The 24,016-nt window shown below is 66.6% G+C and overlaps 7 protein-coding genes across 7 annotated transcripts in view; 3 read left to right on the forward strand and 4 right to left on the reverse strand.

The window, feature by feature from the left end:
* The window catches only part of EMIHUDRAFT_112622 (hypothetical protein), a gene marked incomplete at both ends in the record, with an annotated part of 1,683 nt that extends 931 nt beyond the window's left edge, over positions 1-752 (forward strand). Inside the window, one exon of the mRNA XM_005784181.1 lies at positions 378-752. Within this exon, the coding sequence (XP_005784238.1) occupies positions 378-752 (375 nt within the window). The remainder of the gene's footprint in view (positions 1-377) is intronic.
* Positions 753-5,301: 4,549 nt separating this feature from the next.
* On the reverse strand, positions 5,302-6,060 carry EMIHUDRAFT_364804 (hypothetical protein; the record flags this gene model as incomplete). The annotated part of the gene is made up of 1 exon (XM_005784182.1): positions 5,302-6,060. A coding segment is annotated over one exon (759 nt), but the record flags the coding sequence as incomplete, so codon positions are not given.
* Positions 6,061-6,480: 420 nt separating this feature from the next.
* Positions 6,481-7,114, forward strand: EMIHUDRAFT_231459 (hypothetical protein; the record flags this gene model as incomplete). Its single annotated transcript, XM_005784183.1, has 2 exons — positions 6,481-7,017; positions 7,049-7,114. The coding sequence occupies 2 exons, from the start codon at positions 6,481-6,483 to the stop codon at positions 7,112-7,114; spliced, it is 603 nt and encodes a 200-aa protein (XP_005784240.1).
* A 1,120-nt stretch (positions 7,115-8,234) lies between these two features.
* Positions 8,235-10,717, reverse strand: PABP1 (putative polyadenylate protein with binding domain). The gene is made up of 3 exons (XM_005784184.1): positions 10,697-10,717; positions 9,916-10,587; positions 8,235-9,848 (listed from the first exon to the last, which is right to left on the reverse strand). Exons 2-3 carry the CDS (start codon positions 10,573-10,575, stop codon positions 8,622-8,624), a joined length of 1,887 nt encoding a protein of 628 aa, XP_005784241.1. The 5' UTR covers positions 10,576-10,587; positions 10,697-10,717; the 3' UTR covers positions 8,235-8,621.
* An 887-nt stretch (positions 10,718-11,604) lies between these two features.
* EMIHUDRAFT_231461 (hypothetical protein) lies at positions 11,605-12,491 on the reverse strand (the record flags this gene model as incomplete). The annotated part of the gene is made up of 4 exons (XM_005784185.1): positions 11,605-11,766; positions 11,905-12,114; positions 12,214-12,370; positions 12,478-12,491. The coding sequence occupies 4 exons, from the start codon at positions 12,489-12,491 to the stop codon at positions 11,605-11,607; spliced, it is 543 nt and encodes a 180-aa protein (XP_005784242.1).
* Positions 12,492-15,730: 3,239 nt separating this feature from the next.
* EMIHUDRAFT_468117 (hypothetical protein) lies at positions 15,731-17,372 on the reverse strand (the record flags this gene model as incomplete). Its single annotated transcript, XM_005784186.1, has 3 exons — positions 16,410-17,372; positions 16,168-16,206; positions 15,731-15,964 (listed from the first exon to the last, which is right to left on the reverse strand). The coding sequence occupies exons 1-3, from the start codon at positions 17,325-17,327 to the stop codon at positions 15,731-15,733; spliced, it is 1,191 nt and encodes a 396-aa protein (XP_005784243.1). The 5' UTR covers positions 17,328-17,372.
* Positions 17,373-19,264: 1,892 nt separating this feature from the next.
* EMIHUDRAFT_112628 (hypothetical protein) lies at positions 19,265-20,470 on the forward strand (the record flags this gene model as incomplete). The annotated part of the gene is made up of 1 exon (XM_005784187.1): positions 19,265-20,470. The coding sequence occupies one exon, from the start codon at positions 19,265-19,267 to the stop codon at positions 20,468-20,470; it is 1,206 nt and encodes a 401-aa protein (XP_005784244.1).
* Between the last annotated feature and the right edge of the window lie 3,546 nt (positions 20,471-24,016).

Raw genomic sequence — 24,016 nt, forward strand, 5'->3', positions numbered from 1 at the left:
AGCCCCCGGAAAAACCACAAGCCGAGTACCCCTCACCAAATTCAAATCACTCGGGGGGAGCGGGAGGCCATGATGAGCCCGACTGCGGGCGTCTTCCAGCGGCGTGGCGGCCTCCAGGCGAGGCGGACGCCTGCATCTAGCGAGGGGATCTAGCGAGGGGATCTAGGGGGGAGAGACCGCTTCATGTCCATCGACTCGAGCGGCGACAGAGTCACGGCACAGTCGGCGGCGGAGCAGAGCGGCGGGCGGTCGACGTCGCCGTCAGAGGCGAAGGACCAGCCGGGGAGGAGCGCGAGCACGCGCGAGATCACCCACGCAAGGTGCGGCGTCAGCTTGCCGCCGCCGCCCTCGCCTCCGCAGCCAGAGACGGCTCGCAGGTTGGCGAGAGCGTTGGCGAGCGCGTCGCCGGAGCACGCGCCGCCGCGCGCCTCGGCGATGGAGCGTACGCGGTCCGCCTCGGCGTGCAGCTCCTGCGCGGCGAGGGCGGCGCGGCAGACCGGCTCCCCGCCGACGATGTGCACAATGTCGAGCAGGTTTTCGAGCGTCATCCGGTAGCCCAGCGCGGGACCTATCAAGCCCGCCAGCCACGCCGCGGGATCGGAGGGCCTGGCGTCGGCCGGCCGCTGCGCGAGAGCACGCAGGGCAGACGCCACCGCCTCCAGATCGCAGCGCGAGCCCGCGAGGCAGTCGGCCGCCTTGAAAGCGGCTGCATCCTCGGGTTTAGCGGCGTCGGAAGAGCGGATGCCAAATGAGGAGCTGTCCTGCGGCCCGGGCGTGGTGAGCTGGCGAGGCCCGCTGGCGGCGCCCTTCTTCTTGCGGCGTCCACCGCACCACATGCTTTGTAACCTCAGAAGGCGGCGGTGCACAAGAGGCTCGCGCGGATAAAGCAAATTCCTCCAAGCGTCGGCGCTGCTGGCGCGCAAGCTGCGCTGTGTGCGTCACCATCGTGTCCTCGCCGCGTCGCCGACGCCACTTGCCGCTCGCCGCTGCCCTTCGCGCAAAACACACACACACACACACACACACACACACACACACAGAGCGGCCACACACACCACTCTCACACTCACTGCTCGGTACCCCCCCTGCACATCTAAAGCCATGGCCGACCCGGCAGCCCAGCTGGCTGTGTGTCTTGTGCGCTTGTTTGTGTCTTGTGTGTTCGCTCGATCGAGCGTTTGTTGTCGTCATCTGTCCCGCGTCCATCCATCCACCCACCCACCCATAGGCATAGCCATACCGCGCTGGTGTCCAGTAGAGCGAGCCTGACTGTTCTTCGCCTACCTACCTACCTACCTCCAAGCTGCGGTACTGCGAGCCCTGGATCCTCAGAGGCCCTTTCTTTTTTGAGCAAGTGTGTGCGGGCCACGTGCGCGGTGGGGGGGGGGGGGGGGGGGCTGTTGTGTGTGGGGGCGCAGCTCCGAGATGTCGCGAGGTCGCCCGAGGTCGCGTGCTGCGGCACCTCGCATATCTCGGGCGTAACGGGCTCGGCGAGGTGGATGGGTCGGGGGGGAGGGGGCGGCGAAAGGGTTCTGCGTTCGGTACAGAGGGTCAGCTCGGGGCGCAACAGGTGGCCTGTGAGCCATCCGGCTTACCTTTACCCTTGCGTTCTCGCACATGCACAATGCCGCTCTTCTCCCCGCATGCTTGCTCGTTCACCGTTGCCACGCCACAGCAGGCCACAGCGCTCAGCGGTCTTGCGGTCAGCGTGTGGAGAACGACGACGGACCAGTCGCTGCACGCTTGTTCGCTGCATCGTCAGTGTAGGCCATGCACCAGTTCTTGTGTGGTCCTCGTCCAGGGGCTGAGCGTGCGAAAGTTTGTTGCTCATGAAAGTTAAAGACAAAAGTGAGATTTTGGCCGTTGTGTGGTGGCGGTCCCATCCCCCTCCCTTGTGTGGGGTTACCGTATATTTCGTATTTGTCGTTTGAGCACTGTTTTCTGTGTGGTGGCGGTCTGTAGTGAACCTCCACCCCTCTCATTTTGGGCCCTTTCTTTCTTTTCCAGTGCTACCTGCCCTCCGCTGGACCACTCGCCCGCCCTCGCCCCCTCGCCCCCCTCGCGGCTGTCAGCTCCGCCTGCAGCGCGCCGTTGCGTCTCCTCAGCTCCTGGATCTCGGCGCGGAAGATGTGCTCGGTCCCCGTCGACGCGCCGGACGGCCTCCCAGCGCCCTCCCCACCGTGGCGCTGGCACCATCGCCAGAACGGATCATCTGCCGGGTCTGGCGGCCCTCTCTGCCGCGACGCGGGGCAGGTCCGCGACAGCTTTTCTGGCCAGATGTAGGGGCCCACCTGCACGCAGTCGCGATCGCTCTTCTTTGTGAGCACAATCAGGTTGAGGGAAAAGGTGACCAAAAGTCCGCGGGTCCGGTGACGCGCGCCACGCGGTGTACCCAGATTAGGGGGTCTGTTGACCACACGGTGACACCCTATGCAATAGGTAGGTAGGTCCGGTTTTGACTGCCCCAGAGGGCCCTACAACATAGAGGCGCACGTCGGAGAGGAGCATCTGCTCTGCCTCCGAGAGCTGCATGTCCGAGTCGCAGAACTCGGGGATGCGCGAGAGCACGCCAAAGTCGACGCCCGCCGCGAGGGAGTGGCTCGGCGCCTTGGGCTTCTCGACGCCAATCTGGGCGTTGCACTTGTCGCAGAAGAGCATCGACGGGTTGGACGCGTCCTCCGCGACGTCGACAAACTCTGGGTGCAGGTAGTAGAGCGTGCCGTCGGGGGCCTCGTAGCAGCTCATGATGGGTCGGATGTCGACGGATCGGGTCTCGTAGCCATCTGCAAGGTACAAGCGCGCTGAAGGTGAGTGACGCGAGAGAGAGGCAAAGTGAAGGGCAGTGGAGGAAGTCGTGCAGCACGTCGCCTGCGCCATTGCGAGGGAAGACCATGTCGACCGACCCGAGCCGCGCGCGTCGAGCGCAGGCGTCCTTGTCGAGGCGAAAGACGGACGGCAGCTCTTTGAGTCGCACGACGTGGTAGTCACGATCCGGGTCGCGGATGCCGCACGAGGCACACGACTCAAGCGGAAGCCCGTGGCACATCCGTTTGCCCGCCCACTCGCACAGGATCTCGCTCTTCTCCGCTCGACCGACACTTCCACGCACTGCTCGAGCAGCTTGTCGAGCACCCTCGGCGAGTGGTCCATGTCCATGAACACGTTGGTCGACTCGTGGAACAGCTCTTCCAGCTTGCAAGCGGCCTGCGCAGCCCATCATCAAGCGGGGCTCGAGGCGGACGCGGCGTGGGAATGCGGGCGCGGCGAGTTAGCAAATGCGGCTCGAGGCGGGAGCGAAGGGTGGAGGGCACACCGTCTCCGCTTCGTCCTTTTTTGCAGTGGGACATACATCGCAGTAGCAGCGAGGTGGGCAGTTGCACTTGTTGTTCTTGTCCACGCGCAGCGGCGTCACATTCTTCCTGCGCGCAGCCTGGCGATGGGCGTACGTGACACTGCGGCGGCGCTGGAGATCGGCGCGCTTCGCCTCTGCTATGCGGTCCCGAACCCGACCGGGCGCGTGCCGGTCCTGCTTTCTGCTTCGTATCCGGTCCCACAGGGCGTTCGTCTCGTTGTGGAGGTAAGCCCAGTGGCCCAGCGACGGCACGTACTGCCACGTGTGGTTGGCTGGCTTCCTTCCACGCGGCTTGGGATGCTGAGGGCACCAGCCGGTGGAAGTGCACTCGCACGGAGACTGCGCCAGAAAGTCGACGGCGGAAGGTCCGGCAAAGGGGCCGGCGAAGGCGGCTGCACGTGGCACGGTGGCGGTGGCGGTGGCGGTGGCGGTGGCGGTGGCGGTGGCGGTGGCGGTGGCGGTGGCGGTGGCGGTGGCGGTGGCGGTGGCGGTGGCGGTGGCGGTGGCGGTGGTGGCGACGGCGACGGCGACGGCGCGGGCTGCGGAGGGCGATGAGCCGAGGGGCGCGGCCCCGGCTGGCGGGGCTGGGGCCTGTCCGGAGGTGGGTGGTGCGGCGGGCACGCTGGGCGGCTCGCGCATGTGCTTGGCGTAGGCGACTGCGGCATCCACCGCGGTTTTGAACACGCCCAAGCTCACCTTCTGGCCTTGGCGAGTGACGCGCGCCATGAACCTCCCGCCTGACACGCCGCACACGCCCATGTACCCAGTGGCTGACCTCGCGGAGTGGATCAGCTGCACGCCACCAGCTTGCGAAACAATGGCGGCCGAGAAGGGAGTGGGTGCGGCAGGGCTGGCGACGGGCGGCGAAGTGGCAGGGAAAGCAACGGCCAAGACCGGGCAAGCGGCAGCGGAAGAGACGGATGCAGCGGCGGCGTGGTCGGCTGGTGCGTCGGGCCTGGCGACGGGCGGCGAAGCGGGGGTTTTGCAACTGGAGCCCGGCGGGTCGTGAACGTCAGCATGCGAAATGATACCATCACAATCGCTTCGTCGTAGCCGAGGAGAACGCCGAGCAGCCGGCTGGACGAATGCAACGGCGGCGTGGTGGGCGGGAGCGGCGGTGGAGCAGGGGGCGACGGCGAGGTTGCATCCGGAGCCCGGCGGGTCGATCTGCATCGGCTGCACGTCGGCCACGTCGGCTTCTGCCAGCTCTGGCTGCTGGGCGGCGGTCGGCGTGGAGAATGGCAGGACTGTTTGGGGCGCATTTGAGAGCGCTGGCCCCGACGCGCCGTCGGTTTGGTCGGGGTGGTTTCTCACCCCTGGTGTTTCTTCATTCCGTCGGGGAGGCTCTGTGCAGGGCGAAGCGAGGGCCGTGGGGAAGGGGCCAGTGGGGCGATGGGCACAGAGGGGGCAATGATCCGATGTGTGGGCAGGTGTCTAGGTCTGGCTGTGTGGACAGCCAGCAGCGAGAGAAGGATGTGCTTAGTACCTGTGCACGAAGGACAGAGGCGGGTCGGAAGGTCGAGACTGCTGACCGCTCCTCCATTGTCCCCCGCCGGTGGACGCCGAGTGCAGTCATCGGTATGCGGGAGGCGTGCTCAAGTGCTGGCGGGGCGGACGCGACGACCTGGCGTTGCCGTCGCGGAGGGCTCGGGCTCGAGTGAGCGCCGCCGGCGACGCGTCGTTGCGGCCGTGGCCGCGCGAGCCACTTGCATCGACGGGCTGCTTAGGGGGGGGCGCCAATGAGGCTTGCCCGTCGGCAATCCATCCGTATTGAGCTCTGCTGGCATTTGTGGTGGGGCAGACCGCTCTCCTCGGCCAAGAGTAGACGTGCGCGAGAATTAATCTTGGGAGTGAGTTACACTACAGAAATAAGAGGGCTCCCGCGGCGATCAACACCGCAACTCCTTTTCTCGGTCGTTGCTCGCGCCGTTGGGAAACGCAAGGCGCACCTTTTTGTTTTGAAGACCTCGATACTTAGCGCACTGCTCGGGCGAGAGCTCAAACACGTGCCGCGTCTCGTCTTCGCCGCCGGCTACGCGCACAGACACAGTACGCGGCAGCGCCGACACGTCAACCCGCGTGTACGTCAGCGACGGGTCCCGCACGCCGCACGAGGCGCATGCGTGCAGCGGCAGCGCGTGCGCCATGCGCTCGTCGCTCCACTCGCCCAGCAGCCGCCGCTTCGTCTCGTCGGAGACGTGCACGCAGCGCTGCAGCAGCGCCGCCGTCTCGTCCTCGGGCCGCTCCAGGTCCATGACGACGTTCGTCGAGGCGTGGAAGCGCGTCTCCAGGTCGATGGCCGCCTGCTCGGCCGCGGCGAGCTTGCCCTGGTCGACGCACATGCCGCACACCGCGTGCGCCGGGCAGCCGCACTGGCCGCGTTGTGGGCGCACGGTCTTGGCGACCGCCGGCGCTGCGCGCCGGTCGTGCTGCTCACGCTGCCGGCGGCGCTGGTCGCGCGCCTGCCGATCGCGCGTGTTCGCGGCGGCTGCATCTCTTGCTCGTTTCGCTCGCACCCGAGCGGCTGTCGCCAGGCGCTTCAGGTCGGCGGTGCTGCGCGCGCGGCCGTCGGCCAGGCACAGCCACATGTCCTCCTCCTCGGCAGGCTCGCACGGCTTGCCGTCGAACTGCGGCTGGCGCCCGCGACGATGCTTCGCCCAGGCCGGGCACGATGGTGCCGCGACGAGCGGCGTCGAGGCGACGGCCATCGATGGGTCCAGAAGACTTGGAGACACTTCTCGACCAAAAAATCAAAAAAGTCGAGCACAATTGCGTTACATGGGCATGGCCGGGGTTTCTGCACCGAACGATCTTACTTTCGGTCTATCGAAAGTGTTGATCGATAAATTTCTACGTTAAACGATAAAAAAAGCTGTCCCATCTCCCCATCTCTTTCCCGCCTGGGCAGGGCGGTGGGCGGGCACGCGGTGCGGCGTGGCGTGTGCGTGTGTGCGACTGCAACGAAGGACCGCTCGCAGAGGACCATTGGGTTTGTACTATTAACAACGAAGGCGCTCTCATAAAAAAACCTTGAGCGCGCTCACCGCGGTGTGCCGACGCCAAAGCTCCACTAGCACAGCGCAGGACAACGGACAGTGCCGCCTCACCAGCTGGTCTCACACCTTGTGATGGTCGCCCTCTCCTCTCCTGGCGCCGTGATCGCAATCGTTATCGCATCCGCGGGCGTCGCCTGCGCGACTCGGGCGTCCTCACGGCCCTCGGGCTGGCTGCGCCGATCTCGCACCGCGTCTAGGTCCAACAGCGTCCTCTCTTCGCCTGCGGTGCACCACGCGCTGCGCCTGCGATGCGGCGACGATCTGGTGAACGCGCTTGCAGGCTATTGTGCGCGGCAGCGTCTCAGCTCCGCGTCGATAACAACTTGTGTGGGCTCGCTGTCCGCGCTGCGGCTTCGGCTCGCCGGCGCATGCGAGTTCCTCGAGCTGCGCGAGCCGCTCGAGATTGTCTCTCTCGTGGGCACGATCTCTGAGTGCGGCAAGGGCTTCCACCTCCACGCCGCGGTCTCCCGCGCCGACGGCTCGGTCGTCGGCGGGCACATCAAGGGCGCGGCGACGGTGGCAACGACGGCGGAAGTGATTCTGGCGGCGTTGCCCGCGCTCACGTTCAGCCGGGAGGCGAGGGGCGGCGGTAGTGCGTACGCGCGTATAGTGCGGAACGGCGCGCCGCTCTGTCTGTCAGGTGGACGAGACGACCGGCTACCTCGAGCTGGTCATACGGAAAGCTTGGGGCGCGAGATGGAGCTGAGATCTTGGCGTAAGGGCCTCGCGGCGGGCTGTACGTGCTCGTGGGAGCGGGCGAACAGACGGAGGCGGCGTGTGCGTGCGCTGCCCGCGGCGGGGCGCTGCCCCGGTCGTCCGCGCGGCGCGCGTTGGCCCCCGCCCCGCGCCCGGGTTGTTGCACGAGTATATGGGCCACGATGTCTCAAATATGAGGGGTTTTGACTCCTACCGGCTCCTGACGCTATCCCTGGCAGCTCTAATGGCCAGGGTCAGTAGTGTTGTGATAGATGGTGCCCATACTAGCGCAGGAGCTGCCACACTCGCCCGGACCGTCCCCTTCTGGGGCCGGTTCCGCAGCCCGCGAGAGCCGACAGCGGGGCCGTGCCGCAGGTGCCTACTGCCGAGAGCCACAAACACTGCGCCGTCCCGCCATCACCTACAGACTGTCTTGTGGGATGGTTGGGATGTCCAAACGCCACCATCTTGGCTCTTGCGACCTCAAACCCTCGAGCTGTATGGGTGGTCCTGACGTCGACAGACGCCCGAGGACCATGGTGAAGCTGAGCCGGAACGCGTCGACAGGTCTCGTCTGAGCCCGTGGCGGTCGCCGGCTGAGTCGTTGTGCACGGGACGGTACCTCAGGCGTCACCTCTGCAGCCTCAGGTCTCACACTCCATCACCTCCGCCGGGACGCCTTCGGTGGCACGCTCGGCGGCGACTTTGTGGCAGCCCCACAGCGAGCGCGGCATCGAGCCTGTTCGGTCTGGTCGGTTCGCGGCACTCACTGGGTGCCAGGGAGTGCCGCCGACACGCGAGCGGTGCTTCCTGGCGGCGCGCGCCGGCTGTGGGGCTGCCACAAACTCGAGACACGCTTTTTGGGACATTTTCGACGCTTTTGGCCCATAACAGGTCGTCCCAAAGGGGACGCATCCAAACCGCCGCATTTCGCCCGCCGAAAAGTCTCCCACTCGCTCTGCCCCAATCTCGAACCAATCTCGAGTCGTCTCACTAGTTACATACATACTCGTGCAACAACCCGCCCCCCGCGCCGCGGGGCGGGGCGGCGCCGGCGGCCGGGGGCGGGCCGCACCTCTCTGTCTCTCGAGCCCGAGGCTCGCATTTCGTCGCGGGGCCCTTTTGCTGCTAGTTGTTTTTCTCTCAAGAGCGCAAAAGACAAAAAAATCGCATCCTCACGCACGATCTTGCACCTTCAAATTGTGCCATGGACGCCCCGCGGCGCGGCCAGGAACGCCCCTCTCTCCGGAACCTCGACGCACACCTTCGTCTCCAGCCCGGCATGGGCGCAGCGAGAACCCCTTTATCGCTGACGCCGGTCGTGCGCGGCCCCCGCGCTACCTCAGTCAAGAGAGGGGGGCCGGGAGAAGCTGGCATGCGCCGCGAAAGACACACCCCCCGGTGGGCCCGGCAGAAGAGCGTTCCGCGCCTCGCCCCCCAAAGACGTCGGGGCGAGGGGCGCGCCGCGCGGATCCACGGCAGCCGCCGTCGCGCGGACGACGGGCGCGCCGCGGCGCTCACTGCGGGTCGGCGCCCTCCTGCTTGGCCGCCTGATCCGTGTGCATCTGCAGCACCGAGATGGCCTCCATGATCTTCGCGTTGAGCGCGTCGGGCGACTCGAGCAGGTTGAGCAGCTCGCCGTTGTCCATCTCGAGAAGCATGCCGGTGATCTTGCCGGCCATGGCGGGCTCCTGCGCCTGGATGAGCGGGAAGAGCCGCTCGCCCAGCAGCTGCTTCTGCTGCTCCGGCGGCGCCGCCGCGAGGGTCGCCGCGTTCAGCTGGCCGGGCGCCTGCGGCGGCCCCTGCTGGCCGCCGGGCGGGCCCATCGGCATCGGCTGGCCGGGCATGCCCATGGGGGGCATCTGGCCGGGGCCGCGCGGGCCGCCGCCCTTGCCCATCCGGCCCTGCGGACCGCCCGGGCCCATCATGCCGCCGCCGCGGCCCGGGCCCATCTGCTGCATGCCGCCGCCGCCGCGGCCCTGCTTGCCGCCGCGGCCGCCCGGGCCGCCCTGCATGCCGCCGCGGCCGCCGCCGCGGCCGCCCATGGCGATGGCGCCGTAGTTGTAGTTGGCCATCTGCCCCATCGGCTGGTACGCGCCGCCCGGCCCCATCGGCCGCATCATCATCTGCTGCGGGTACATGAAGCCGCGCGCGCCCGCCGGCCCCTGCGGCGGCATCTGGCCGTACATCGCCATCTGCGGCGGCATCTGGCCGTACATCGGCCCGCCGCCGCCGCCCGACATGCGGCCGCCGCCGGGCCGCGACTGGTGCTGCTGCTCGAGCATGTTCTTCCGCTCGTCCTTGCGCTGCGCCAGCGCCACGTACAGCGGCTTCTGGCCGAGGATGTGGCCGTTCATCTCGGCCACAGCCTTGGTGGCCTCCTCCTGCACGGCGAAGCAGACGAAGCCGAAGCCGCGCGAGGCGCCCTTGTCGTCCACCATCACCTTGGCGGAGGTGATGTTGCCAAACGGCACGAACGCCTCGCGCAGCTGCTCGTCGTCCACCTCGTCGTCCAGGTTCTTGACGTACAGGTTGATGCCGGTGAACTTCGACGCGCGCTCCACCTTGAGCGCCTCGAACTTCTCGCGCAGCTCGCGCTCGCGGTCCCGCTTCTTCTGCGCGGCGCCGACGAAGATGGCCTTGCCGTTCACCTCCTTGCCGTTGAGCTCCTCCACCGCCTTGGCCGCCTCCTCGTGCGTCTCGTAGTTGACGAAGGCGAAGCCCTTGGACTTGCCGTCGGCAGCCTTCATCACGACCGACGACTTAGGAAGTGTCTCTAGGAAGTGTCTAGGAAGTGTCTCTAGGGAGTGCCTTCATCACGACCGACGACTTGATCGTGCCGCACTCGGCGAAGAGCTCGTTGAGCTCGGTGTCCTCCCACTCGACGGGCAGGTTCTTGATGAAGACGTTGGTGAAGGCCTTCTCGTTCTCGTCCGTCGACCGCTCCTTCCGCGACACGAAGAAGCCCACGAAGACCTTCTTGCCGTTGAGCAGCATGCCGTTGACGCGGGTCACAGCCATCTGCGCGGCCTCCTGCGTCTCGTAGTGCACGAAGCCGTAGCCCTTGGAGGCGCCGGACTCGTCGGTGGCCACCTTGCAGGAGAGGATGTTGCCGAAGGCGGAGAAGGTGTCGTACAGCGCCTTGTTGTCGATCGACTTGTCCAGGTTCTTGATGAAGACGTTGCCGGTCCCCGACTTGCGGAGCGACGGGTCGCGGTGGCACCACATGATGCGGCACGGCTTGTTCTTGATGAGAGTGTAGTTCATCGTCTCGAGCGCGCGCTCGGCGTCGACGACGGAGTGAAAGTTCACGTAAGCGTAGCCCAGCGAGCGGCGCGTCACCGAGTCGCGGCAGACGCGGATCGAGGCGACGGGGCCGACAGCGTTGAAGAGCTCGAAGAGGAGAGCCTCAGTGACCTCGTTGTGGAGGTCACCAACGTAGAGCGAGGCGGTGGCGTAGGCGTTCTGCATGCTTTTTTTTTTCTGCGCGCGCGGGACGGCGACGCTCGGCGGAGGCGGCCAGGCCGGAGAGGGAGCAGCTGCCGCAGAGCGCAGCGAGGGGTGGCCGCGCGAGGCAGGGTGGGCGGCGCACTTGGGTTTTTGGGGGTTCTTGAAGGAGGGGGGTGTGCTCTGCGCGCGGGAGGGGGCAAGAGCGGCGTCAGCAGAGGGGCCGGCGAGGCGGTGGGTGTGGGCCAGAGTCTCCGTGAGTCCCGCCAGCGCAGCCGCCGTCGCAGCGGCCGCAGCCCCGTGCGCGCCGCGCCGCGCCGCGAGCGTCGGAGCGCCGCGGGGCTGCGGCCTGCCGCGCGCGGCGGCGTGGCCAGAAAGGGCCGACCGCCGGTGTGGCGTGCAGCAGGGTGGGAGAGAAGGGCAGGCACGTAGTCCTGGGCAGTGTGTGCCTCACCTAGGCAGGGCGCGTCGATTCACGGCGTGCTTTCACGGCTCTCTGGATGTTCTCGGACGCTCCATGGGCACTTGGAGCACTTGGAGTGCAGTCATTAACCTCACATCCAGGGCCGGGGAGCTAAGAAGCGCACCCACAGCGGGCCGGATGATCGGCATCGGGTTACGGGCTAGAGAGCCCTAGCCCTGGGGGGGGTGCGCATACCGCGTTGGTGTCCAGTCCGAGCCTGGCTGTTCTTCACCTTTCTACCTACCTACCTACCGCGTTCGCAGGGAAAGGGCCGTAAACGGTAAACACAGGTCTCCGAGGGTTGGTTCTGCGCTTTCACGGCGTGTCGATTCACGGCGTGCTTTCACGGCTCTGAAACTGAGGCTCTGTTGCTGCTCTTCTCGTCGCGGGGAACGCGCCATCGGCATCGCCCTTTTGCCTTTTAGCTTTTTTTCTTTCTGAGCTTGGAAACTTGACCGCCGGCGCTCCGCCTCCTGACGGTCACATCTAACACCAGGAGTAAGGAGGATTACAAGAAAACGGACGCCGCCCAAGAAGGCAGTCTTCACCGCTGCCAGGTGGAGCTCACCTCATGCGTCATGGGGGCGCGCTCACGCGGAGGCAGGTTGGCTCCGCGAGAAGCGCATCACAAAGAGGCGCTCGTTCTGCGCGCGCCGCTCAGCGATCAGCTCGGCGCGCATGCCGTGCTGCGCCTCCACCTGCGCCGCTAGCTCGTCGGGTCTGTTCTCGCGCACGCCGAGCAAGTAGAAGACCTGAGGTGTGAGGCCAGGTGAGGGGAACGTCTCCACACACACACGAGGTGGTGGTAGCGCACCTTTCTCTCGCAGCCGGCCGAGGTCAGGCAGCATGTGATCTCCTCGTCTCTAGTTCGCATCGGACTGTAGACGCACCCCTCTCGCAGAGAGCAGCCGGCCGAGGTCAGGCAGCAGCCGGTCCACGACCACGCGACCGTCGGGCCCGCCCGCCCAGGCGGCGGAGATGTCGCGCTCGGCCTGCCCACTTGCCGCCTCCTCCTCCGAGGTGGGCACGTACGGAGGGTTGAAGAGCAGCACGTCGACCGTCCCAGGCCGCACTGCGCCGAGCAGGTCGGCGCGCACCACCTCGAGCGGCACGCTGTTGGCGGCGGCGGTGGCGGCGGTCGCCGCGTTGGCGGACGCGTTGAGGTCGGTGGCCACGAGGGCGGCGGACGCGGCCGGCACTCCGCCGCGCGCCAGGATCTGGGCCAGCCCGGTGATGACGCAGCCGGAGCCCGAGCCGAGCTCGAGCACGACGCCGGGCAGCGCAGCGCGCAGCACGGCGAGGTCGGCGGCGAGGGCGTCGAGGAGGAGGTACGTGTCGTCGGACGGCTCGTACACACTGGCCCAGTCGGAGCCCCGCAGGTGCGCCAGCGACGGCAGCGGGCAGCGCGAGTCGGCCCGCGGGGGCGGCGGCGGCGGAAGTTTCGCCATCGTTATCTCTGGGACCGGAATCCGAGCATGGAGCGAGCTCGCGCTGCGCTAGGCCACAGATGGCGAGTGCGCTGCGATAGAAAGAGGCCAGCGCCAGGTCGCAGGTGTGCCGCCGGACGGGAGGGAGGGCGAGCGAGCCACTCTTGTGTAGTACACCGGGCGGAAACGAACGAAGCAGGGCCTCGTAGCGTCGGGCGTCCACGAGTGGGACACACACGATCTCGAGTAGGGCGGGGTCGAGGCATGAGACAGCGGCGTGTGTGCGGCGCCACACCGCACACGGCTCAGCACGGACACACACAGAAGCGGACGGACCACGCAGCAGGGTTTACCGGGCCCTCCGTCTTCCTTCGAGCCCTCCCACTTCCATCCACCCCTCCGACCGAAGGGCTCGCCAGCCCACAGACAGGGCTAGAGACAGGGCTGGAGGGGTCCCCGTCGGATCGGCGTCGGGAGGGCTCCACAGGGCTAACCCCCTCCCCGGACGCCGGGTGGGCTCGGAGGGACGCTGAGCCCTGGTCTGACAGCCTGACAGCAAACCCCGGACAGCGCCTGACAGTGCCCGCCCGACAGCCTGACTGACAGCGCTGACAGCACTTTCTCCGACAGTCTGACAGCACGTATCTGACAGCCTGACAGCAGAGTCTGACAGTCGAGGTGCTCCGTCGCTGTCAGGCCCTAACGTGACAGCCTGACAGCTGCCCGACAGCCCGACAGCACACAGTGGCCTGACAACAGCGCTGACAGCCCGACAGCAGCACAGACCGTACACAGTCAGACCCCGTAGAGCCTCTTTCTTGTGTCCCATGAGGGTATAACAAAACTAGTACATGCAAAGACATGTGAGTGTGGTCCATGTAGTCATGGGATGGTCATGGGTCTCTCTCTCAACCCTTCCGTCCCACACCTCTGCGCGTCTGCGGGGACCCCTCTCTAGCACCGGCGGCTGTGCTACTACAAATGAAGCTACCAGCTAGCCTTCTGGGGCCCTACAGTCATATGCCTACGGCGTCTGGGTGGGGGTGGCCGCCGCCGTCTGTGCCGCCGCCGCCGCCTGCGCCTGCGCCGCCATATGCGCTCCCCAGGCGGCCGCCGCCGCCGGCGTGATCACGCCGTGTAGGAGGAGAGGCTGAGAGTATGTGTAGTAGAGTCCTGCTGGTCTCCTCTTGATAGTGTCATAAGTGTGGCTGGTGTGTGTCAGAGCCTGACAGCACCCCGACAGCACCACCTGACAGCACCTGACAGCAACAGCCCAACGTCTGACAGCAGCAGCAGCCTGACAGCTCTGACAGCTCCGACAGCGTCTGACAGCAACACCCGACAGCTCCGACAGCACCCGACAGCTACAGAGCACCTCGACTGTCAGGCACGCACCCGACAGCACCCGACAGCACTGACAGCACCTGACAGCTGGTCTGACAGAGGCACCGGACAATGCCTGACGGCTGCCCGACAGCCCGACAGATCACCTGACAGCACCTGACAGCCTGACAGCCAGGGCTCAGGAGGGACGGTCGGACAAGGGAGGATCTTCGTGACGGGAGGCCTCGAGAGGGGTCGGAAGGGCCCTCCGGGAGGGGTCGCAAAAAGATAAAAAACCCTTTCGCGGCTTATGTGACTGCCCCCCAAGAGGGCTCGGAGGGCTCGGAGCACGGAGGGCTCGGAGGGCTCGGAGGGCTGGAGGGCTGGAGGGCTCCATTAGGGCTCGGGGAGGGGTCGATCCTTGAGCCCTCCGAGCCCTCCGAGCCCTCCGAGCCCTCCGAGACCCCCGAGCCCGGCTCGGCGGCTCGCCCCTCCGAGCCCTCCGGGCACTCCATCCCTTGTGAGCTCTCCCGAGCCCCCCCTCCCGAGCCCACCAGCGCCACCCTCGTGCCTCTCTGCCCTCCGCGCGAGGCAGCCCTCCGACCCCTCCGAGAGCTCTCCTGCTCTCCACCTCTCCCAAGCCCTCACGAGCCCTCCTACGCCTCGCTGTTTTGACCAGCCCTCCCAGCCGCCAGCCCCACCCCTCCGAGTGCCCTCCTGCGTCCTGGGCCCTGCCGCCTGACCGGACACCTCCTTCGGTGGAGCTGGAGGGCTCTTTAGGTCTCACGGTCCACACTCCCGCCTAGAGCTGTCAAACGTTAAGAGCCGAACAGTGTTGCTAGTGTTAAGGTTCTTCGGGCCAGTTTGGGGGGGCAAACCCTGCCCGCCCCCTAGCGCCCCAGGTAAGGCCCAGGTGTGGCCTAGGGCATCAGAAGGGACCAAGAGGAGTCCAGTCTGAGCCATAGAGCCCATGTCTTTGCCCCCGAAGGTCGCGTTCAAATGCCCGGAACGGACGTTACAGTGGTGTCCGGCCGGCGCGATCACCGAGCTGTGACGCTCAGGGAAGCCGGTTGAGGTACTGGTTTCTTTGCCCAGGGCTGGCCTTCCCCCCAGGCTGGATCAGCTGAGCAAGGTTTGGGGAGAATCCTATAGTAGGATCTTCAGATATTTTGACGGATGACCGTAAATGGGCAAAAACGGGGTGATGCTGGATACTAAGGCCGTGAGCTATGCAGGCGGTCAATTGTGCAGCTGGGCACGGTCAGCAGCGCCGACAGGGGCTGTCGCAAGGCGTGATAGCATGGCCGCAAGTACCGCGAATTCCCATGAAAAACAAGTGAAAAATCTCGCAAAAAAAGAAAAATCTTGGCCTGCGGCGGGCTGGGGAACCCCATCTCCCCCCCGCACGGGTACCCCCTAGGCCCTCCGCCTCCCCCCAGAGTGCTGACCACTTTGTGCACTGAACAACAGTAACAACAGTACACGAGTAACAAACAGAAACAGCAACGTTGAGTACTTCAGCCAACAATAGTGCAACTGTTGGCCCACATTTAACGTTTGACAGCTCTACTCCCGCCCTCCGCAGGCCCTCCCGACCCCTCCACACCCCCTACAGCGGCACCCCTACCTACCCCTCCCGCCGTTTTAGGGCCTACCCACCCGCACACTCCGGAGCTCTGTCGGACTGAGGGACCTCGCGGTCCTCGCCGAGGGTCGCGGCCCGCACCAGCCGCGGCGACGGAGCGTCGGACCTCGGAAGTCGGCTGGAGTGGACTTGGGGGTTGGGGAGTTCGAGATCGAGTGCGGAGGCGCGAACCGACGGCACACCAGAGGGCAGAGGCCCCGCGCCGTGCGCGGTGTATCGAGCGGCGAGGTTTTTATATCAGCCTCTGCGCGTCGAGCGACGAGCCAATCCAAAAACCCGCGTGTGGGTGTATGCGCCAGGTACGGTATGCGCTCCGCGTCCTCACTCGTCCAGCGCTGCGCCGGTCGTCGCCTCCGCTAAGAAGGCCGCGCTGAGCTGGTCGGCCCACCGGGCGGCCGTCAGGCCTCGGGCGAAGCAGCAGTGGCCTCCCTTGCCGTAGCGGAGCAGCACGGCCCTCGGGCAAGAGCGACCGCCTAGCAGCGCCGGCGCGTTGTCGTCGACGTTGCGGGGTTTGCAGACCGGGTCGTCGTCAGCGTTCAAGATCAGGATCGGCACCTGGCGGCGCGGACGAGTCGCAAAGATTGGGAGGTCAGTGTTGGACACAACCCCACCACCCCACCCACCGCGGCCGTGCTGCGGTGTGCCACGCCCCGCATCACCTCTGACTTATGAACTCTCAATCACGCGCCGTGCTGCAGTGTGCCACACCCCTCGCCAATACTGAATTATGACTCACGCGCCGTGATGCGGTGCGCGACGCCCATCGGGTTGCAGCGGCTCAGGTAGGCTGCAAACGCCTATGGGAAGATCTGAGGAGATCTGGGGGAGATCTGGGGGAGATCTTGCCCAGGTAGGCTGCAATCGCGTTGGCGACGGTGCTGGCGTCTGCCTCGAGGACGCCGCTGCTCGCGTCGGAGGGCCGGGCGGCGGCACGAGAGGAGCCGGGGCTCCACGTCTGCGCCCTCGGCCGCGCCTCTGTTCTCGCGGCCGCCGGAGGCACGCTGCCAATCCCGCGTCCGATGACGGAGGCGGGCGAGCCCAGCCCCTCCTTTGGCGGCGCCTCTGGCGCGGCTGCGAACGGCGAGGCGGCAACCATGAAGCTGTGCATGTCCCTGCTCTCCTCCATGCGGCGGCACACCTCCGGGGCGGCGCGGCGCAGCACGGCGCCGTTCTGACCGCGCAGCCAGTGCCGCTTCAGGACGCCGATGTAGAAGGCCGAATCGTACAGCGCGCCGCAGCGGGAGAGGCAGACAGAGATGTCGTAGCCAGGGCAGTTGGCAAAGGCAGCGGCGACCGGCGTGGCCGCGCCCTCCTCTCCGAGGTACCGCACCATGAGCGCTGTGCCGGCTGAGATGCTGTGCAGCAGGAGCCTCGCGCCCGGCCGCTGCGTGAGGATGCGCATCAGCGCCTCGCGCAGGTCCTCGGTCGACCCAAACAGGCTGAAGCGCGGCGAGGTGAGCGGCCTGCCGCAGCCCCTAGCGTGCAGCACCACCGGCCGCAGGCCCTGCGAGATCATGGCGCGCAGCGTGTGCGCCGTGCCCGCAATGCTCCCGCAGAGCCCCGGCAGGATGAGGACGATGGGCGCGTCGGCTGCGACGGAGGCCGGCACGTCAGGCCACGCGAGCGCGAGCGTGCCGCCGTCTGCGGTGCGCCACACATCTTCGCGGTGCGCGATCTGAGGCGAGAAGATGTTGAGGCCGTACCAGATCGTCTGCAGGTGCCCACTGAAGAGACCGCCGAGCCACGGCGTCGGCCAGAAGGACGCATCGCCAGCGACCTTGCGCACAGCTTCCGCGACCTCCTCGGCGTCGCTGCCGATCGTCCAGGCGGGGACGGACCGCTGGAGCCGCGACGCGACATCGGCCGCCACCACGAGCGCCGCCGCTGCCTTGCCCGCAGCCGGGAGCACGGCGATCATCGCTCTCGTTACAGCAACCAAGGCCGGCAGCTCGCCCTGCGCCGCCCCAGCGGAGGCTCCCTCGCACAACACTGGGCCCGGAGGTCTCCGTTTTCTTTCCTTCTTTCTTTACTAGGCCGATCCCTCCCTTGCGTTCTCTGTTTTCTTTCTTTCTTTACACTAGGCACGGGACTGGCGCGCACTGACTGGCACTAACACAGGAATTTTAGACCCCCCCCCTGAGTTGCGTTTTCTTTTTTCTTTCTTTGGGCACGGGACTCGCAAAAGAATCTGGACCCGCCTCTCTCACAGCACACTGGCACGACAAGGGCGCAGACTGGCGCGGACTGGCAAAAGAAAAACATACTTCTAGAAGCAGGGAGGGATAGCCGTTGAGGAGAAAGGGCGCAATATCTATCGCGGATACCCCGGTCTGAAGCCTCTCGAGCTTGGTTGAGAGGTCGGCCGCCTGCATCGGCCATCGCAAAATAACCCCTCCGTCACGTATCAATCTCCAAACACACCCACACAATCTCCCGCGGGCCGAATCGGGTGACTCTAGCTCGTACAGGGTGTGGGCCAGAGTCTCCGTGAGTCCCGCCAGCGCAGCCGCCGTCGCAGCGGCCGCAGCCCCGTGCGCGCCGCGCCGCGCCGCGAGCGTCGGAGCGCCGCGGGGCTGCGGCCTGCCGCGCGCGGCGGCGTGGCCAGAAAGGACCGACCGCCGGTGTGGCGTGCAGCAGGGTGGGAGAGAAGGGCAGGCACGTAGTCCTGGGCAGTGTGTGCCTCACCTAGGCAGGGCGCGTCGATTCACGGCGTGCTTTCACGGCTCTCTGGATGTTCTCGGACGCTCCATGGGCACTTGGAGCACTTGGAGTGCAGTCATTAACCTCACATCCAGGGCCGGGGAGCTAAGAAGCGCACCCACAGCGGGCCGGATGATCGGCATCGGGTTACGGGCTAGAGAGCCCTAGCCCTGGGGGGGGTGCGCGTTCGCAGGGAAAGGGCCGTAAACGGTAAACACAGGTCTCCGAGGGTTGGTTCTGCGCTTTGGGTGTCCCCTAGCTGCGGAACGCCCCCTCTACTCGGAGCTAGTAAACACCAGACACGAGCATGACGTCACTCTCACCCGACATCGCCACTTAGGGCTCCTCCGCCCGATCTCCCCACCCCCCATCCGAAGGGGCTCCCCTCTCCTCCCGGTCCTCCCTCCTGTTCGCTTTCCGATGGTCAGGCGTCGCCGTCGGCTGCGGAGCCCGCCTTCCCCTCTTATACTTCTTCGGCCGCGGCTTCGCCGCCGTCTCGCCTTCTCTGTCTGATCCCGTTTTTTGAATTCTTTCTGAGCCTGGACTCCTGGGTTCCGGCTCCTAGCCAGATAGGGGGTCTGTTCCCACCGGCTGGCGCCTCTGCAATAGGTAGGTAGGTCCGGTTTTGACCGCCCCAGAGGGCCCCGCAAAGAGCAATAGGTAGGTACCCCCTATTTTCGTCTTTTTTCGCTTCGCTGCGCGGCCTGGGGATAGGTAGACAGGTAGGGCGTTTTCGCGCGTGGTAGGTAAGAGCGCAGACCCCCTATCTGGCTAGGGGCCGGAACCCTGGCTGGTACGAACGTTTTAGAGTTCCACCGCTACGACTGGAGATATATCGAGATTTGGTCACCATGACCACTATGAAGCAAAAGGGTTAAACTTTCAGGCCCTCCCTCCAAATTCGGGTCGGAGCGTAGCGGAGTGGGCCCCGAGTTTGAAAAGGGCGACGGACGCTTGCGTCCTAGCCTCCAACAACGCCTCCCCGGCGCAGAGGGTCCCCCGGAGGAATGCTCAACCGCTCCACGCCACGCCGCTTGCGGCGGTCCTATTGCAATATTCCCAGCTCCGCTGAGGCGGTACCTAGGTACGAACCAGCGTTTGCCGTCATTCCGCCCATCGTTGTCGAGCCACTCCCATGACCCGTCTCGACGGAAAATGCCTGCCGCCTGCTCCACCGCGGCCGATTGCGCCGGCTTCAACGGGGACTGCGTCTCCGGCGGCTGCGAGTGCCACCCCGGCTGGGCCGGCGAGCGTTGCGGACAGGTCAGCTGGTCTGCCGCCGGCGCGAGGAGAGCGTTCCGATCCCGCTCGTGGACGTGGGGCGGCTCGCCCATCCGAGACGGATCGACCGTCCACATGTTTGCGTCGGAGATGACTGGCGACTGCGGCGTCTTGCATTACTGCTCCAACTCGCGGGTGGTCCACCTGACTGCCGCTCACCCGCTCGGGCCTTACGAGCGAGCGGGCGTGGCGCTGGCTCCCCGCTCGCCGCCGCACTGGGACTCGGGCGGCGTGCACGGCCCGACAATCCACCGCGTCCGGTCGGGAGGCGCATGGCTGTGGGCGCTCTACTACATGGGCTCGGCCAACACCTGGGACCCGCGGGACGGCACGCACCCAAACTGCACGCGGCGCGTCGACCCGAGGACGGGCGACCGCGCTACTCGCCGCGTCGGGCTCGCCACGTCGGCCTCGCTCTGGGGGCCGTGGGCGCGGCGCGATTCGCCCCTGCTCGGGCCGGGCGATCGAGCCGCCGGCGACTGGGACTATGAGGATGTCAGCAACGCCACGCCCCTCCTTCTGCGCAATGGCACGGTGCTGATGCTCTACAAGGGGCGCGGCGGCGACCTGCAGGCCGTGGGCGTCGCGCGGTGCGCTCGCTTCGATGGGCCATGCTCCCGCCTCCGGCCAGCCTCGCCCGTGCTGAGCTCGCGAGTCGAGGACACGTGGGGCTGGGTGGCGCCCGCCTCGGAGGACGGCACGCGGCCAGAGGTGCTGCACGTCCTCAGCCACGCGGGCAACGGGGCGACCGAGGCGGGCGGCCACGCATGGTCGCTCGACGGCGTCCGCTGGAACGACACGACGAGGAGCGCCGGCGCGGCGTACACGGGGGCCGTCCGCTGGGCAGGTGGCGGCACGCAGGTGATGCTGCGGCGAGAGCGCCCGCAGGGCCTCCTTCGAGCGGCGGCGCCAGTCAGAGGGGCCGGAGAGGAGGCCGGCGGCTCGTACGGCGTCCCGGAGGCCGTGTGCACAGCCGTGCAGCCGCGGCGGTGCCCCGCCGATGGCGGCCCGCCGAGCGGGACGGAGGACTGCCGCTCGTTCACCATCTGCGAGGCGGTCGCGTTGGGGTCCCCAGTGTAGCGCTCCAAATCCGCACTCTTCGCGATGGTGCTCCGCGACGACGCCCTCCCGACGAAGCCGGATCTGGCGGGCGACTGGCCGGCGGAGCCCGGCGCCGGAGGACGAGGATGGCCGTAATGGACCGGGACGAGCTCTGGGAGGTACAGTGTTAGTGTATATATTGTAGAAACAGACCGTGTGCACAATATGTCTCAGTCTAGCTAAGCCTGGGTAGGCGATGCCGAGGCCGTACAGCAGCTTGATGGTGCTTCGCCGGCGTGCGTCGCCGCCGCCGCGCCGGCCGCCGCCGGGGCCCCGGTTTGGACTGTGTTTGGGGTGGAGGAGGGCGGGTCCGATGGGCGGCGTGATGGTAGTTTATGGCCCTCCAATTTCACCCACTCACTGCCACCGGCCGTAGGGGCCTCACGGACGTCGCAGTTTATGATTTCAAAGGGTCCTGCCGTCGCTCAGTCCGAACACCTCACTCTGCTCTCTGGGGGGGGCGCGACCGAGCCCTCCCTGCGCGGACGAGCACATGGTTTGGGACCTGAGCGATGGCAGAGGCATTCAAAATTGCCCCGTGAGGCCCTGCCGGTTGGGAGTGGTGAGTGGGGGAAATGAGGACCATAAACAAGCACCATATCCCCCACCGCGACCAGCCCACACACAGCCCAAGCCATCGTTTGCGTATTGTGTGTGCCCTTCCTCCAACCTACTCTCCGCTCCTGCCTGGAGCGCCGCGTATACCATAGAGACATATTTCACCAAGAGAGAGAGAGAGAGAGAGAGAGAGAGAGAGAGAGAGAGAGAGAGAGAGAGAGAGAGAGAGAGAGAGAGAGAGAGAGAGAGAGAGAGAGAGCGGGACTCTCGCGTGTACGTCCCCGTCACCGAGCGCGTGAGGCAACGCACATGGACATGCCGGCAACAGTCAGCGGACAGCGGCGGGGGCGGCGTGGCGGGCGATCGGGGAGAGCGAGCCCATGCGAACGCTAGCCGCAACTCCGCGGCCCCCACGAGTTGGAGATCATACGCGTGTCTCCGATCCATCCTCGTCCAGCTCCTGCTCCACAGAGCCACAGCAGCAGTCTCCTCCCGAGAGGCACGAGCGTGCTCGAGTGAACGTGTCCTCGATCTCGTCCTCGTCCTCAGACCGATGCCGTCTTGGGAGACGCCGCCGAGGCTCGCGTCCTCTTCTTGGGGGTCGGCCGCACCACCCACTCCTCGATGTCGATCTTCTTGGGCAGCAGCTGGTTCTGCTCGTCGCCGTGGCCTAGCACGCCGTCTCCTCCACCGCCCCAGCTCCAGACGCTGCCGTTGGCGGTGCGGGCGAGGCTGTGGTGGTGTCCCGCCGACACGGCGACGACGCGCTGGCCAGCCAAGGCCTCGATCTTCTTGGGCGGCTGGTCCTTCTCGTCGCCGTGGCCCAGCTCGCCAAAGGTTCCACGGCCCCAGCTCCAGACGGCGCCGTCGGCGGTGATGGCGAGGCTGTGCAAGTCTCCAGCTGACACAGCGACGACGTGCTGGCCAGCCAGGCCCTCGACCTTCTTGGGCAGCAGGGTCGGCTCGTCGGGCCCAGCACCACGCCGCGGCCGTGGTTAAGGCCCCACGACCAGACGGCGCCGTCGGCGGTGATGGCGACGCTCATGTTGTTTTGCGCCGACACGGCGACGACGCGCTGGCCCGCAAAGGCCTCAATCTTCTTGGGCAGCAGCTGGTCCTCGTGGTCACCGTGGCCCAGCACGCCATAGAGTCCGCCGCCCCAGCTCCACACCCCGCCGTCGGTAGTGAGAGCGAGGCTGTGCTTGAGGTCCGCCGCCACAGCGACGACGCGCTGCCCCGCCATGGACTCGATCTTCTTGGGCAGCAGGTTGTCGGACGTGCCCAGCTGGCGGCCGTCCAAGCCCCAGGTCCACACAGCGCCGTCGGCGGTGATGGCGAGGCTGTGATTCGACCCCGCCGAGACAGCGATGACGCGCTGCCCGGCGAAGGCCTCGATCTTCTTCGGCTGCAGCTGATTCTCGTCGTCGCCGTGGCCCAGCCGGCATGCACAGCCCCAGCTCCAAACGCTGCCGTCGGCGGCGATGGCGAGGCTGTGGATCTCTCCCGCCGACGCGCTATCGGCGAGCTCGCCTCCCAGCATCGACGGAAGGATGGTCGGCGTGTTGAGCCGCGTCACGCCCTCGCCGTGACCGAGCAGCCCATTGACAGCCAGGGCCTCCTCTGAGTCGAGATCATCGCCGACCTCGATCTCATCGTTGCCGGACGAGAAGAGCCGGCCCACGCCGTCGATGAAGACGCTGTGCTGAGTGCCCGCCGCCAGCGTCGATCGGAGGTTCGCCTCGGCCTGCATCGTGTGCCCGCGTCGAGGCCTATCGCACTGCTATCGCACTGCCTTCTCTCTTGTTGTTGTCCTTCGATTTCCTTCACCAAGTTACCCTCTGTCGCGTCGCTCTCCTCTGCCTCGTTCTGCGTACTGCGACGCCGCCGCCGCCCGCCGATCCCTTGCTCTCGCGGCTTCTCCCGCCTTTCGGCGCAACTCTGCCCTCCTGGCGGCATATTTTGGCCCCTCGAGTTTATCGAGCTCTCCTCGCGCAAGGACGACTCTTCTGACGCCCACTGCGATCATTTGCCGCCAAGTCATATCGTTGCACGAGAAGAGAAGGCTTCTAAAAATCTCTCTCTATCGTTGCTCAGGTCCACTCTCTCTTCGAACACTTGTACCTCCACGGTCGGTTTTGGCACTGGGGTTCCCTTCGGGTGCATCGTGACAGCTGACGACGGGATTACCACTGGTGTTTCGTCTTCCTCGGAGTCGTCTTCCCCGGCTTCCCCCCGTTCGGCTCTACGTTCATCGTGGCTCACCCTCCATGCCGTGAACAGGCGCTTTATCCATCCTATAATTCGAAGCTGCGAAGCTGCCTTCGCCACACTGCCGGTCGCGTGCGGATTTTTTTCCTGAATTCCTGAACGGCGTCCAGCAGCCGTGACCGCCCAAATGTTGTGAAATGTTGGGCATCTGCATCGCCGCCGCTTCCTCCTCCTCCTCCCCGCTGCCGCCGCGGCAGCAGCCCGCTGCCGCTGGCGCGGCCCGGGCCACGGCGGCCGCCCTGCTCCTGGGGAATCATAATCAGGGCGGCTCCGGCCGTGCGGGCGGCGCGGCGAGAGAGGGCGGTGCGGGGACAGGAGCAGCTGGGGCGCTGCAGCGGCGGGCCGCGCAATCGACGGCCGCTGCCGAGTCGCTGGGCACGCTCAACGACGCGCTCACCACCACCTCTGTCGAGTTCCCACCCGACCCAATGTTTCAAGACTGGTCGGGCGGCGCGGTGCCCGCGCCTGCCGAGGACGTGATCAACGCGGAGATCGGGATGGCGAAGATGATAGAGGATCCGCTCGAGGCGGCGCTCGCGATGGGCGCCGCCCTCAACACCGGCGCCGCCGACGAGGCGGAGACCAAGCGGATGGACACCCTCCTCGCCCTCGGCGCTGCGCTCGACGCCGCCCTCGACTCGATGCTCGACGCACCGCTCGAGGCGCACTCTCGACCGCACACCCACGCGTCCCTCGTCC

Source organism: Emiliania huxleyi (genome assembly GCF_000372725.1).
Source record: "Emiliania huxleyi CCMP1516 chromosome Unknown EMIHUscaffold_172, whole genome shotgun sequence".
In the NCBI taxonomy this organism is placed as follows: domain Eukaryota; phylum Haptophyta; order Isochrysidales; family Noelaerhabdaceae; genus Emiliania; species Emiliania huxleyi.

Coding starts and splice junctions, on each gene's coding strand:
- PABP1 (XM_005784184.1), bottom strand. CDS start 10,575: ATGCAGAACGCCTACGCCACCGCCTCGCTCTACGTTGGTGACCTCCAC. Junction 9,849..9,915: donor AGTCGTCGGTCGTGATGAAG/GCACTCCCTAGA, acceptor GTCGTGATGAAG/GCTGCCGACGGCAAGTCCAA.